We start from the raw sequence: 13,756 nt of genomic DNA, 5'->3' as shown, positions 1-13,756 counted from the left end.
GACAGTAGGCACGTTGGTACACTTATGCACGCCCCCTACAGACCTCTTAGGAAAGGGGTGAGGTCAATAGTAGAAAGTCTAAGGCTAAAGTTTTTGAGGTTTGGGGAAGAAACCACAGAGTCAGGTAGAGTATTCCAGACATTGACCACTCTATTTGGTGTGGTTAACCTTGAGTTTGTATCTATTGTGTGCTCTTGTATTGTTATGGTTGAAGCTGAAGTATTCATTGACCGGTAGGACATTGCAATGTATGATTTTATATACTATACTTAGATCGGACAGAAGACAGTGTAGTTCTAGGTTTTCTAGGTCTAGAATTTCAAGTCTGGTGGCATAATGTATTCTGCAACGAGTAGAGGGGTGTAGAACTCTTCTTGTGAAATATTTCTGGACTTTATGTGAAGTGGGTTCCAGACTGATGAGCTGTATTTGAATATTGGTCTAACAAATGTTTTGTATGCCCTAGTTAGTAGTCATGCCCTCACAACATTAAAACACTGAAAAGTATTGTAAACATTAAATTGATCTACAGTTACAAACTTCCCACCAAAATGTACACAACTCCTCCAGATATTTTAAATCTATAGAAAATATTTTGGTATCCACATTTTTAATCTAATATTTGCAGGAGCAATTTGAAATGTGAAATGTCAGATGGGCCGGATAAAGCACATCCTGTTTTCCCCCTTGCTTTCTCTTAAAATACTTCTCACAAATAACTATCAGCACAGCTCAGATTGACACTACCTGTGTGACCGAATTGACACGCACCGTGTGACCAGATAGGTTCTTGAAATAAGTTTGAAAGCCTGTTTAGTTCAAATGATTGCCTAATCTTTTCTCCCATAACATATTCCTCAGAGGCTTTCCAACAATCTTGAGAGAAAGCCTGGGATGCAAGCGTGCTAAACAAATGACAGTGTTTTATCCTCCCTTTATTGTTTGAAAGATGGAGGCAGAAGGAGGCTTGCATTTGTTCCAGTGATGGAAAGAAAAATCTCCTCCTCCTTCTTGAGATTAAGGGCTTCTGCTCAGAAAATGACAATCACTAGAGAGGATGTTCCCCTCACCTCATGTTTGGTAAATAGAAAAATGACAGGTGGTGGGTAGGATTCTTGCTAGTTTTTCTTTCCTGTCACAAATCAAGGGGGAGGTGGAGCAGCAGCAGCAGCTGAAATAAGGGACAGCCTAGAGCCTCCACTCTGTAGTGACAGCACACTTTCTTTCTTCCCTGCATGGGGCTGCCTCTTGGTGGGGGTAATGGCACTATTCACTGCTGTTCTGCTGGATAGGAGACAACTCGAAGGAATTAGCTGACAGGTTTACACTCCTGCTTACAAGAAAATTGTAACCCGGCTCAGAAGCAGCCACAAAGCAGGAGGATTCAGAATTTCTTCCGGCCTTCCCGGCTAGTAAGAACTGTTGCTACCTTTCACTAATACAAGAGCATCAGCTGTGGAAGAACCATTAGCAGCCGGGATGAAGGCGGCTTTGAAGGTATTGACCAAATCAAAGGGAACTTGGAGGGTGTAACATTCTCTCTTTGGATCAGACCTTTTCAACTTGGTAGCCTCTGCAAATGTGCCATGTAGGTTGGGGATGATGGAAGTTGTAGCTCCCCTCCCCCTTGGAAGGCACCTGGATGAGGAAAACTATTACTGAAAAACCAGAGCTAGGTTGGAGTTTTCTGAAAACAGGAAGACTGTGATAGATGGATAGCAAAAAGCTAGAGAAGGCAGGGCAGGACATAGAGGTGTTTGGCAGAGGAGTTAGGGGAGTTTAACAAAGTTAAAGTTGGAAGAAAGAGTTGCCAGCTTTTTCCAAATCAGGCTTGTGTTATTTTTCATAGCTATGAAATAAGCAGAAGTACCCAGGTGACTCTTTCTCTCCAGCCAGAGTTGGACTAAAACTTCACCTGCCGTTCAGCTGTTCAGCGCTCAAGAACCTCACCACTACACAGGCGACGGCAACCGGCCCTGACCCACAAGTTAGGCCAGGGTCGCGTCCAGGAGCGTTTGTCAGGGACAAAGCGTCGGGCCAGCTTGGAAGTCAATTCGGCGGCCAGCGGAGCGCAGGCGGGGCGGGGCGAGAGCCAAGGGAAAGGCGCGCCAAAGGGAATTGTTCGGTGCTACCCGATGGGGAGGTCCGTCTCTTTGGGTTTGGGTCAGTGCCCCGCCACTCAGGCGCCTCGGTGCGGCTGCTGCTGCTCAAGGCCGCCGGGTGGTGGCTCAGGCGCCTACGCCTGCTTTCCCGCCCTTCCTTTTTCTCTCGCAAAGCGCGCTTGACCGCCCAGTCGCCGCCGCCGCCTCCTCCTCCTCCTCCTCCTCTTCTACCGAGCGCTGGGAGACGCGGCGGTGGTGGCAGCAGCAGCCAGAGAGGCGCTCTCCCCTCGAGGCTCGCCTCTTCTCCAAGGGTGGCTTGAGCTCCACTCGGCGTCCTTGAGGAAGTTTGCCAAAGCCTCCCCCCGCTTCTTTATCGACGGCACTTATCCTGGCAAACTCTTCCTAAACCGCGCTTCTCTCTCTCTTTCTCTCTCTTCTCTGTCTTTCCGCCACATCTCTCGCGCTGCGGGAAGTTGTCGATGAGTGCTCCGCCGGTCATCCGACCGCCCAGTCCTTCGCAGCCCGGAGGCGGCGGGGGCAGCGGCATCTCCTTCCACCTTCAGATCGGCCTCAGCCGGGAGCCGGTGCTCTTGCTGCAAGACTCCTCGGGGGAGTTTAGCCTGACCCATGTCCGGGAAATGGCTTGTTCCATCGTCGATCAAAAGGTAAGGAGCCTCCGTCCCCCGCTTGAATTTGGGGGAGCGGAAGACGTCAGACTTGTACAGGAGACAGCATCTGGCCTTCCCAAGCTAGGTAGCTTACTGCTCCCTCTTCTGCCATCCCAGCCCCCGCAGCCCACGCTTGCTCGCCTCGTTTTGGAAAAGTCTCCCAAGATAGCTGGGGGAAAGTCACCGCTCCAGGAAGGCTTGGGATTCGTTTTAGTGAATAAAACGCGAATTCCTTTTGACTCTAACGTCCCCGAACTAGCATATAATGTAAAGTTGTGATGCATCTTTTCTTTGCTCCTTCCAACTGAACTCCCTGCTTTCTTCCCTCGGTCGGGTTACACTTTCCGTAGTGGCTACTTGTATTTGTTGACTCTCGGCAGAGTTTGATTGCCACGCGGGAAAAAAAAAACACAAAACTTTACTGCTCCGCCGCGCCTCCCCCTCTCCCTCCCTCCCTCCCTCCCCCTCTTCTGTGTCCAAGAATGAGAGTTTAGTAGGAGGGGCTGGAAACAAAACGAGAGATAGGGGCGCACTGGCAGCTGTCAAAATAATCCCTCGACCCTGCATTATACCGCTGGGGAAATAAAAGTTTCCACTTTGCAAGCCAGAAAGCAAAACAAGCCGGCACGCTTGGCAGCCTGAGCTCAGGAAAGCAATCCGATGCCTGCAAGCCGGTATGACCTGGGATATGTGGAATGCCGGCTCTGACCTTACAAATGGAATCCGGCTGCCAATTCCGGAAAAAAAGACTCCTGGGCTGAAATAAAAGAATTCCATAAATCCATTTAAAAAAAAAATCTGTGATTTCCCAGAGTATGCAGAGGTATTGCTCCTACAAAAGTGAATCTTGCAAAGCAACCCAACAGCTAAACTCTGCTAAGTCAAATCCTGGAAATTTCCCCAAAGTTGTAATCTTTGGATATGTCCAGAACTCTCATAACATCCAGGCATATTCTCCTGCAACAGAGGTGACAAATTTGGGGAGCACCACATGGTGAATAAAAGTGCAGCCTCAAGCACGATGCCTGTAATGTTGAAAAGATGTACAGCATGGTATTTTATGGATAGATGTGCATTTTGCTGCAGCTTTGCTTGCTCATCTAAGGAATGTCAACAACTATACCACATTTTTAAAGTTATTTTGACCTCCTTTCTCACACTTTCCCTATCATCTGCTTTAGCCTCATTCCTTCACTTTGAGAGTGGTATTATCTTTTCCCCTTCTTTGGTACATCAACACATGTATTGATTTGGTGAATCTGGGAATGAATGAATGCATGTGGCTGAGGAAAATAGGGTAATTCAAACCTCAGAACTGCTGACTTATTATTTGTGCCTATTATTTGTGCCATATTTGTGCCATTTATTATCTGCCTCCTGTGGTTCCCAGGAGTTTCCATGCTAATTTGGAAGGTGGTAAAATTGCAGAGGCTATAATTTGGGGAGAGATTGCACCTTCCTCTTTGAATATGGTAAAGTTCAGTTCCAAAAATCTGGTGGTTTTACAGAAAGTCTTTTAAGATATGAAAAGTATTTTATAATACTTTATAGACAAACTGGCTTGTTATGGAATGGGCTGTTCAAGAAACAGCCAATTTTCACAGATGCATAAAATGGATTCAGAAAGTAGCACCTGATGACAGTTGATTATTTCCTAGATTTCTATTTATCCATAGGCAGCTACCATTTGTTTCTCATGAGATTGAACTTCCTGTTCACTGAATTTTTTGTTGTTGTCTTTCTTTTATGTATTTGTGTGTGAAAAGATAATGATGCCATATTAATGAGAAATTAAAGCTTGATAAAAATACGGTGTCCAGAAGGAATTTTCAAAATACCTCTAATGAGAAAGTAAAGGGATTTGCAAAGAAATGAACTCTCTTTCCTAATCAATACCCTAGTCCACTTTCGTAATCAAGTAACCTTGGATTTGCAACTGAGGGTCCAAAAAAGTTTTGCCTAATACTTTCTTACATGTGTGTGTTCTACCTGTTTAAGAAGGAATGCTATTGTTGACAAAATCAACAGGTAGATATAGCCTGTGACAGATTCCTGTCCTGTCAATACTGTAGAAAACAATATATGTAGCTCAGGGTTGAACTATGGAGGCCTTAGTGATCTCTGACCTTGGTTGTTTGCTTGCAGACATTTCATTACCAGACTAGGTAACATCATCATCAGTAACAGAAAGGTGTAAGTACTTAGAAACAAAAAGGGGCCGGTCATTAAATTTTAATGTGGAAATTGGGTAAGGTACTAAAGCACTTCATATTAGGAAATAATGAATAGTGCAAAAAAGCTGTTAGAAATCAATGGCATGCCCTAAAAATATCAAATCTTATGGGCATAAGGACAGAAATCTCAAACTTTTGCAACCAAAAACCTGATAATGGAAGCCAAAAATACTTTTGGATTTTACCCTTTTATATTGGGGACTTCCCTAACTACACTACAGATACTTTTGACTCCTTGTTAAGGGAAATACCGTAGCAGAGGCTTAAACATCTTTGGCACTGAAGGAAAAATGACAGGTATACATATCAGAAATAAGAAAGTCTTCTTTTCTAACACCTGTATTGTGCTCAGTGAACTTTTAGGTGCTTAGGAAATGTTTATGTTTGGTACCAAATTGAATTTAATGCAAATGATTAGGATAAGTATGTCAGGGTTTTTTGTTCAGGACAAAAATATGATGTCAGAGTGGATAGGAACCTTTTAGAAATGTTGGTGCTGAATTTCAGTTGGGGGAATTTTCAGGTGACCTCTTTGCATAATAAACTTTGAGAGGAGAACTTGATCAGTGGACTATGGCTGTAAAGAGTTAGTACTTTCTGCAAAAAAAGAAAAGAAAAGAAAAAAAGAAATAAATAAAAAACCAAAGAGATGCAGAAACCACTAACTTTTTGTAGCCATCCAGTGATGGTTCAGATTTTTGCATTCTAGAACTTTGAGATGAAAATATATGCTTCTCTTATAGTCCTTCCATCTCCTTATTGATGACTCATTATTGATGAGGAAGGTTTGCCATAAAATTGGGTTCAGATCCAGTTAAATGCATCTTATGGAGTGATGGGATCAACTGTCCTTCAACTTTAGGGTTTTCTTTTACATCTAGATAGGCTTTTTAGTATCTGACTTTATCTGGTTTAAGTAGTGATGAGTTGCCCATACCCTGCCTCTAATGTTAGTTTTGCTCCATTACTTAGATTGTGAACTTTTCCACACTTAGTTATGAGTCCACATAAAGATGGAAATGATTGGGCTTTAAAGTTTATTTATTAATTCAAATGATTCATGGACAAAAATCAATGTCTCCTTTTTAAAAACAAAACAAGTGTTAAGTTCGGAAGGTCGGGCTCATAAAGATGAGAGACTCCGGTTCAGTAACAACAGCTCTTTATTTATCGGCTAGAACAAGCTTAAAAGAATAGCAGCCGCGGCGGCTCTTTTATAGAGCTCGCCAGGACTTGGCGGCCAATGACATTGCTTTAAGTCTCCCGTGCTTGGTTTCAACCAATCGCGGCAGGCTCTTAGCAAGCCAATCATAACCGCCCTGGTTGTCCAATCAGGTAGCGGTTAAAACGGACCAATGGGAATGCAAGGTTTCAAGTCTGCTAATATGGAACAACAAGCATGCTTCATTTTTTCCACTGCAGCTTGTGTAGAAATAGAAGGAAAGTGGCATAGGGTAGGAAATATCAGGTTCACAGCTTAAACAAGAAAAAAAAGGCATCCCATCCTAGGTGCAATTGTTCCCTTTTATACATTGGTGGCCCATTAAGGTGATTATATTTTCTGGGGAAGAAGATGTCAGGGATTTTTGTGTTGTGGGAATAGTGGTAATGAGTGCAGGATGATGGGCCTTGGGTAAATCTGGATCCTTTCTATCAAACAGTGACATACTGATGAGTGTTGGACCCATGCCTTATCAATTGCAATGCCTGCCTTGTGGAACAGCAGCCTTCTGGAGATTCAGATGTCCCCAGCCCTGTTAGCATCTCAGAAAGCATCTTGTGGCTATTTCCCCAGGCATTAAGGCTAGGAAGGTAGATGAACTCTGTTGTGGCTGATGTGTTTTTTTTGGTGAGTGGTGTTATTGTTTATCCTTGGTTGCCAGGTGTTATATGTTGGGATTTTTCTATGTTCAATCTTTGTAAGTCACCCAGAGTCACTTGTGTTAGATGGGCAGCTTTATAAAACATATGAAATAAATACATTTGTATTGATGATTTAGACCAGGGGTGTCAAACTCGATTTCATTGAGGGCTGCATAAGGGTTGTCTTTGACCTCACAGGGCTGCAGGGGGCATGAGCATGATTGGTGTGGCCAACTTGATGCCCCTTGTGTCCGGGAGACCTGTGCTGGCCAAGTGCTAAGGCAGAACTTCCCTGAGACCCTCACTTACTGTCATTGTAATCTCCTTCCTTCCTTCCTTCCTTCCTTCCTTCCTTCCTTCCTTCCTTCCTTCCTTCCTTCCTTCCTTCCTTTTCTTCTTTTTCCTTTCTTCTTCATTGTCCTTTCTTCTTTTTTTCCCCTCCTTATTTTTTCATCCTTGCTCTCTTTCCATCTTCCCTTCTTTTTCTTTCCTCTTTCCCTTTCTTCTTTCCTGTCCCTTTTTATATGCCCAAATGCAAAAGGGGAAACATTTCTCCCTTTGTTTTGTTTTTAGTTTTTTTTGCTAGCCCTCGGCCAGCAAAAATGGAGCCCAGATATAAAGATATACTGAATGAGAAGGGGGAACTCAAAAAATTGTTCTGCTGCACGTTTTAAACTTTCCTCTCTTCCTGTATCCAGGTGGATTCTACACTTGTAAAGGAAAAAGCATCAAACTATATATATATTGAGTTTCCTATGATTCTGTTACTGAAGTATTAATCACTTCTACACACATGCTAAGAAATTATTGGTACCTTTTATATGAAAGAAACATGATTTCTTCATTCATCTCTTAGAATAGGGGTGTCAAACTCAAGGCTTGGAGATCCGATCTGGCCCACAGAGTGCTTAGATCTGGCCCATGGGGCCACCCTGGAAACAGCAAAGGAGCAACCCGCAGTGTCTCTGTCAGCAAAACAGAGCTAGGGAGGGCTGCATGCTGGCAGAGGGTTGCAGGAGATCATTGCAGCTGAAATGGAGCTTGGGAGCCTGTTTTCGCTGGCAGAGTGCTTGGGCCATCACAGGTACCCCTGAAACAAGTGATGTTGAGCTGGCCATGCCTACTCTGGGCATGTCCACCTTGCCCCCTGAGGTCAAACCCAACCCTGATGTGGCCCTCAATGAAATTGAGTTTGACACCCTGTCTTGGAAACTATGTTAAGTGAGCCCAATATTTTATTTAAAAAAAGAATGGACACTGAAGAGTAAACAAAACAAACCACTCCATTAATTATTTTCAAACTTTAGAAACATGTAATCCTTTCTGCCATAATCCAAGTCATTACCTATCCCTACTGTCTATAAAACTGAAACAACTAATTAATTTAAATAGCATATAAATAGTTGAAAGTTAATTTGACCTAGAGATTTCTTATAAAGCTGGAGTTGTGGTGGTACAATGGTTAGAATGCAGAATTGCAGGCTGACTTTGCCCACTGCCAGGAGTTTGATCCTGACTGGCTCAAAGTTGATTCAGCCTTCCATCCTTCCAAGGTCAGTAAAATGAGGACCCAAATTGATGGGGGCAATATATTGACTTCTAAAATATCCAGAGAGTGCTGTAAAGTATTATGGGGTGGTATATAAATCTTAAGTGCTAAGTACTATTGCTATTATATTTATTATGACTGCATTCAAAATATGTATTATAATAATTTCTGCCATAAGCATCAAATAATCACAGCGAAATTCTGTTTATGCCTGGAGGTAAAATATCTTTCCACTTTGCAAAGGAAAGTGGGGTCATTGTCATTAACTAGAAAAGGTGAAGTTCATGTCTTCATTCTGTTTAGAAATGTATTAAAAAGCAAAAAGCTACCATAGCAAATATTTTGTTTAGCTTCACCTAGAACCTACACAGAAAATTGGGTATTGATTAGATTTTTACATTTTACATGATTATATTATTTTTCCTTTAAAACTTCTGGAAAGCTGGCAAAGGATAATGTTAAATTATCCTTCTACTTCATGCTCTGCTGTACCAGTTTAGGTAATCAAGTCATATTTATTGAATTACAGTGAAGAAATTAACTTTGACATCTGTTAGATAAGAAGTAAAATCTCTAACACTTCCAAGTATGCTTTAATGTCTAATTTATTATATAGGGAAAAGGTTGTTTTTTCTTAGCTCCAGAGGCAACAGTCTTGTCTGCCTTTTCAGGAAAAAGGATGACTAAGTAGGAAGTCCTGTGAAGTTTGTACTAAGAAATGAAGAGACTTTTCCCCTTTGTATTGGAGTTGTTGTGTGGGAAGGAGAGAATGGGGGTGGGGGGTGGGAGGGGGAGAAGAGAGAGTGGGTGCTATCTGGCTGCATCCCAACTAGAGTCTTTATCTAACTTGCTCTGCAGGCTTTCCTCCTGCTTCCTGAATTCGATGAACCAAAACAAACATGGTGATGCAATTATCCATAGTTGTATGCCACTTCTTTATGCTTCATTTAATCAAGGAGTGTCAACCCTTTAACCTTAATGCCTAAGTTGTTGGCAAGGAGGAGAAAACAGATATGAATGAGAAGAAAAAGGAAACTTTTGGGGTATGTATATAATATATGTACATCATGTGTAAGCCACAGGAGACCCGAGTTTGTGATTACACACCTACACTTTGGTTGTTCATGTGGACAAGGTGTTACTAGTTGGCTTCCTGGTGCACTCCACTGATTTTGCATTTGGATATTTAGTGACAGGCTACTGATTCTATTTTCAGTTCCCCAGTGCTTGAGAATTTGAGTGCTTGACAGCAGGGTGCATTTGGCACTTTTATTGGAGCCATATGGAGCCATTTGCTCTGCCTACCCTGACTGTGATGCCCATTATTATATACTTACAATGTAAAATTCTTTATTATACATATAAGTGAGTATGAGGAAAAGTATATGGTTTTTACTGAAGATAAAGGTGAAATCTGTTTGAATTTTTTACAGGATTTTTGTTGTGGGGTACACATCAGGGAAAGGTCACCAAATGAATCTGGAAGTTCTTAGAAGTGTCAGGGCATTAATATTTATACTGAGAGTTGCTGTACATGCATAAAAGAGAGTCACTAATAGCCATGGAACTGGCACATTTTTTGAGAGTCTATGACAATTCGCTGCAGCCAACTCACCATGGCCAACTCACAATGGCCAATTCCCTGCAGGACAACTTGCCATGGCCAACTTGCTGTGGGGCAACTCGCTAAGGGAAAAGAGTTACACTAATATCAAAGAAATGCTGGAATAGAATCTTTAAAAAAAGGATGCAAAATGAGGGACAGAATCAGGGGTGGGATTCTACCAGTTCGCACCTATTTGCTAGAATAGGTTGTTAACATTCTAAGCAGTTCAGAGAACCAGTTGTTAGAAGAAATTACTGGCCTAATCCTGTAAGGAAGGCAGGAAGGAAACATTCTGGTGTTGCTTACAGAAACTGCCTCTCCGTTAACCTTTATTACATTCTTGGCAGGATTAGACTTCCTGTCTCAGGAGCTTCTCTGGAGTTTTTCCCCCTCCTTTGCTGGTACTTTGCTTGTGTGGAGTGACCATTTAAAGTTACAATGGCACTGAAAAAAGTGACTCATGACCATTTTTCACACTTATGACTGTTGCAGCATCCCCACAGTCATGAGAGGCCAGGCGAGGAGATGCGTGCCTCGATGTGAGTGATATTGAGTTGGCCACACCCAGCCAATAACCACCAAGCCACGTCCACCCAGTCACATGACCACCAAGCCATGCCCACTACCTAAGCCATGCCCACAGAACCGGTTGTTAAAAATTTTGAATCCCACCCCTGGACAGAATGAAATGTTAATGTCAAAAATTAAAATAATTTTTATTTGTTTTAAACAATTACATTGAATTATTAAATTATCCAGTGATGAGTTGTGCTGTGACGAGTTGTCCTGCAGCAAGTTGGCCATGATGAGTTGGCCACAGGGAGCTGGCCATGGTGATTTGTCCCATTCTGTTTATTGAGGTACTGTATGTATGTGTGCAGTGTACAATGTAATGACACTTAAGTTGATAAAAACCTTTGCATCACTTTTTCTATAATATTTTCATTCAGTGCTAAAAATATCTCCTTATTTTTTTCAGATAGACACTTTCTAGTACTACCAAGGAATTGTGTAGCTTTTCTTTCTTCTATATCTCTTTGTTTTTGTTTTTTTTCTGGTTACAAGTATGACAGAGCATAGGAAGGCTCCAAGGGAGGTGGTGTCTCTGGGGGTGGGGTTGATCAGGAAACCCAAAGTGTCCTTTATGTTTCTGTGATTGAAGCTCCACCCTGTTTTACATGTATCAACACGATCCAGATTCCTTCTAAGATTTAGTTGATGAGATGGGAAATTTTATCTTCCATTCAGATGATATATTACATAATATTTTTAGAATACAAATTTTCTCCTTTCTTGTTTAAATCCTTAGCCTTTCAATGCATAATTCACCAGGATGTTTAATCTGTTATATTATCTAACTTTGTGTGTGTGTGTCAGTGGTGGCATGCTATCGGTTCGGACCAGTTTGGACTGGTTTGGCTGAATCGGTAGTTAAAAAAAAAAAGCCTCAGATCAGCTGATAGGAGGAAAACAAGCCTCCAATCAGCTAAGAGGATAAAAGACCAAAAAGCTCATGGGAGGGTTGCTCCTAGTTTTTCAATTCTTCAACCTTTCAGCTGATTAGCTTATTAGGGGTGCGCAATCACCCACTGAATCAGTAGCGACTAAGGCAGGATCCCACTACTGGTGTGTGTACATATGTATATTTGTGAAAGAGAGATAGAAGAGGAACCGACAAAAAGTTTTTACCTGCCTTCGTTGAGATCAGGTAGTTTCATCTTCCATCAAATATCCTGGAAGAGCAAGGATTAGTATGTAGCACCCACCAGTATCATGTCACTCATAATTCTTTCAGATAGCACCCATGGGATTCCCCCAAAGTGTGAATATGTATATTTCAGAGCAATTCTGCCCTAATATTTCAAGAGAAGGTCCTATGAGTTTTGATAGTGTTCATGTATTGCAATATTTTCTTTGGTGCTAACAAAACCCTAGATGAGAAAGCATTGAATTTGTAACAGGCTATTTGACCATTCTACAAATAGAAGTGGCTAAAATGACTCACTTTACACTTTTCAAATTTGAATAATTTTATCCATCTCTAACTCAAAGCATTATGCAAAATTAGGTGATAGTGCCTGACATCTGAAAAGATTGGTTCTTAATGGTTCTTGCCTATGATGCCTCTTATATGAAAAGAGGGAAGAATTTCTAGCTACTGAAAAGTTTATTTCACTTAGCAGATCCCAATTCACCAACTTGAATCATAATTAAATCTCAGATTGCCTAGCTCATGGGAATACTTATGGCTTTAGACAGAAGCAAACGACAGAAAGAGGAGTGCACATTTGTGGGAAGAGGCATGTAGCAGGAATAGCTCTGCTTGTAAGTAGCATATGGGCTTGAAGTGCCAGGCCTTGTAATTAGGTCTGATAGGCACCAACTGTGCTTGGCAGAAGCTGAGAGAGTGTGTATTTAAGGCTTTACTCAAGCACTGTTAAGTGTTGAAATAGTTTTCTGTTATAGCTCAGACTGTGTTGATTGACTTCTGGGTTCTTGGGTTCTGCTTTTACATAACTACTGTACATTTCTGCTTGTCTAGTGAGCCTTGATATCGAAGTTGTTACAGTACACCTGGTGTCTCCCTCTCTCTCTCTCTCTCTCCCTCTCTCTCTCTGTGTGTTTTTCACCCTGACAATGAATCTACTTTTCTGAATCTGGTTTGCTGTTAGAAATTCTGTGTTTTGAAGTAGACTTGCACTGCAAATTTACATGGCTTAAATGATTTATCACTTGCTAAAAGATCTATGTAAGCCAGGGCAATTGTTTGAATCTTACCCCAATCTAAAGATAGAAAAAGGGAATCTACCTGTTATGTGAAATGTGCCTAAGAAAAATCAAGAGTGATCCAGAGGTTTTACTTCTATTTAGCAGCATGGAACTACTTAGTAGATCCTATTTCATACAAAGTTGTTTCATGACTGAAGTTGCTTCTTCAGTGATTGCTTTTAATGGGAATTTGGGTGTGCCAACCAAACTACAGTGAGACTTGAATCCATTATTATAGGTAGAATCCAATAGTTGATCATAGCTTATGGCAGTGCATAGTTGACTGTGACAGATCTTAGATAGGGTCTATTCTGGTTAAATGAGAGATGACCAGGAAATCTCTAGATTATAGATTGTAGGCCAGGATGCTATCCAGATTAAAAGCTATGAATCAATGAATGACAAAAGCATGTTATGATTCTGATAACTATTAGAGCATATGGGTAGTTATAAAACTCAAGAGCTTAACAGTAGGAATAAATGCTTGATATACTTAAAATACTACAGTAGTGATTAATAACAATTCTTTTATGTTTTCCAGAAGTTATTTTTAAAAAATGTTTTAAAAGTGTCTGCATATGTAGGTATTCATTTTCTTTCATCACATTAAGTGTTGCAAATCATCTAAGTGTAGCTAAAAAGGATTTAAAAGTCAACCAGTGACTTTTTTAACACTGGAAAAAATCTCTTCAAGTAGAGTGATCATACAACTATGTAAATGTTACACACAGCAGACTATTAGCTTGAAATATTATAGCTTTTTACTGTGTCGTTGTAAGCACCAGAATGACTACTTCAAGTTAAAGATTAACAAAGAGTAAAACATGACAAGCCTTGTTGGCCAGATTAGGGGAAAAATGAATTTTCACATTTTCAACTCATTTGTTTTCAGTAATCATTGCCCTGTTTCTTTAGTGATATCATTATAAAGCAGTGAAAGAGATGTTCAGTTTAGGGAAGCTTAC

At 41.2% G+C, this 13,756-nt stretch overlaps 1 protein-coding gene across 2 annotated transcripts in view; it reads left to right on the top strand.

Annotated features, from left to right (window-relative positions):
* The first annotated feature begins 2,094 nt into the window (after nucleotides 1-2,094).
* Nucleotides 2,095-13,756, top strand: part of PRKD1 (protein kinase D1) — a 111,881-nt gene continuing 100,219 nt past the window's right edge. For both annotated transcript variants that reach the window (XM_087921852.1, XM_026710697.2), the window contains exon 1: nucleotides 2,095-2,767. In XM_087921852.1, coding sequence (XP_087777978.1) covers nucleotides 2,582-2,767 — 186 coding nt within the window. In that variant the 5' untranslated portion in view covers nucleotides 2,095-2,581. The remainder of the gene's footprint in view (nucleotides 2,768-13,756) is intronic.

The sequence above is a fragment of the Pseudonaja textilis genome, chromosome 1 (assembly GCF_049901715.1).
Source record: "Pseudonaja textilis isolate UNSWEBS1 chromosome 1, rPseTex1.2, whole genome shotgun sequence".
In the NCBI taxonomy this organism is placed as follows: domain Eukaryota; kingdom Metazoa; phylum Chordata; class Lepidosauria; order Squamata; family Elapidae; genus Pseudonaja; species Pseudonaja textilis.
This window is presented reverse-complemented; position numbering and strand designations above follow the sequence as displayed.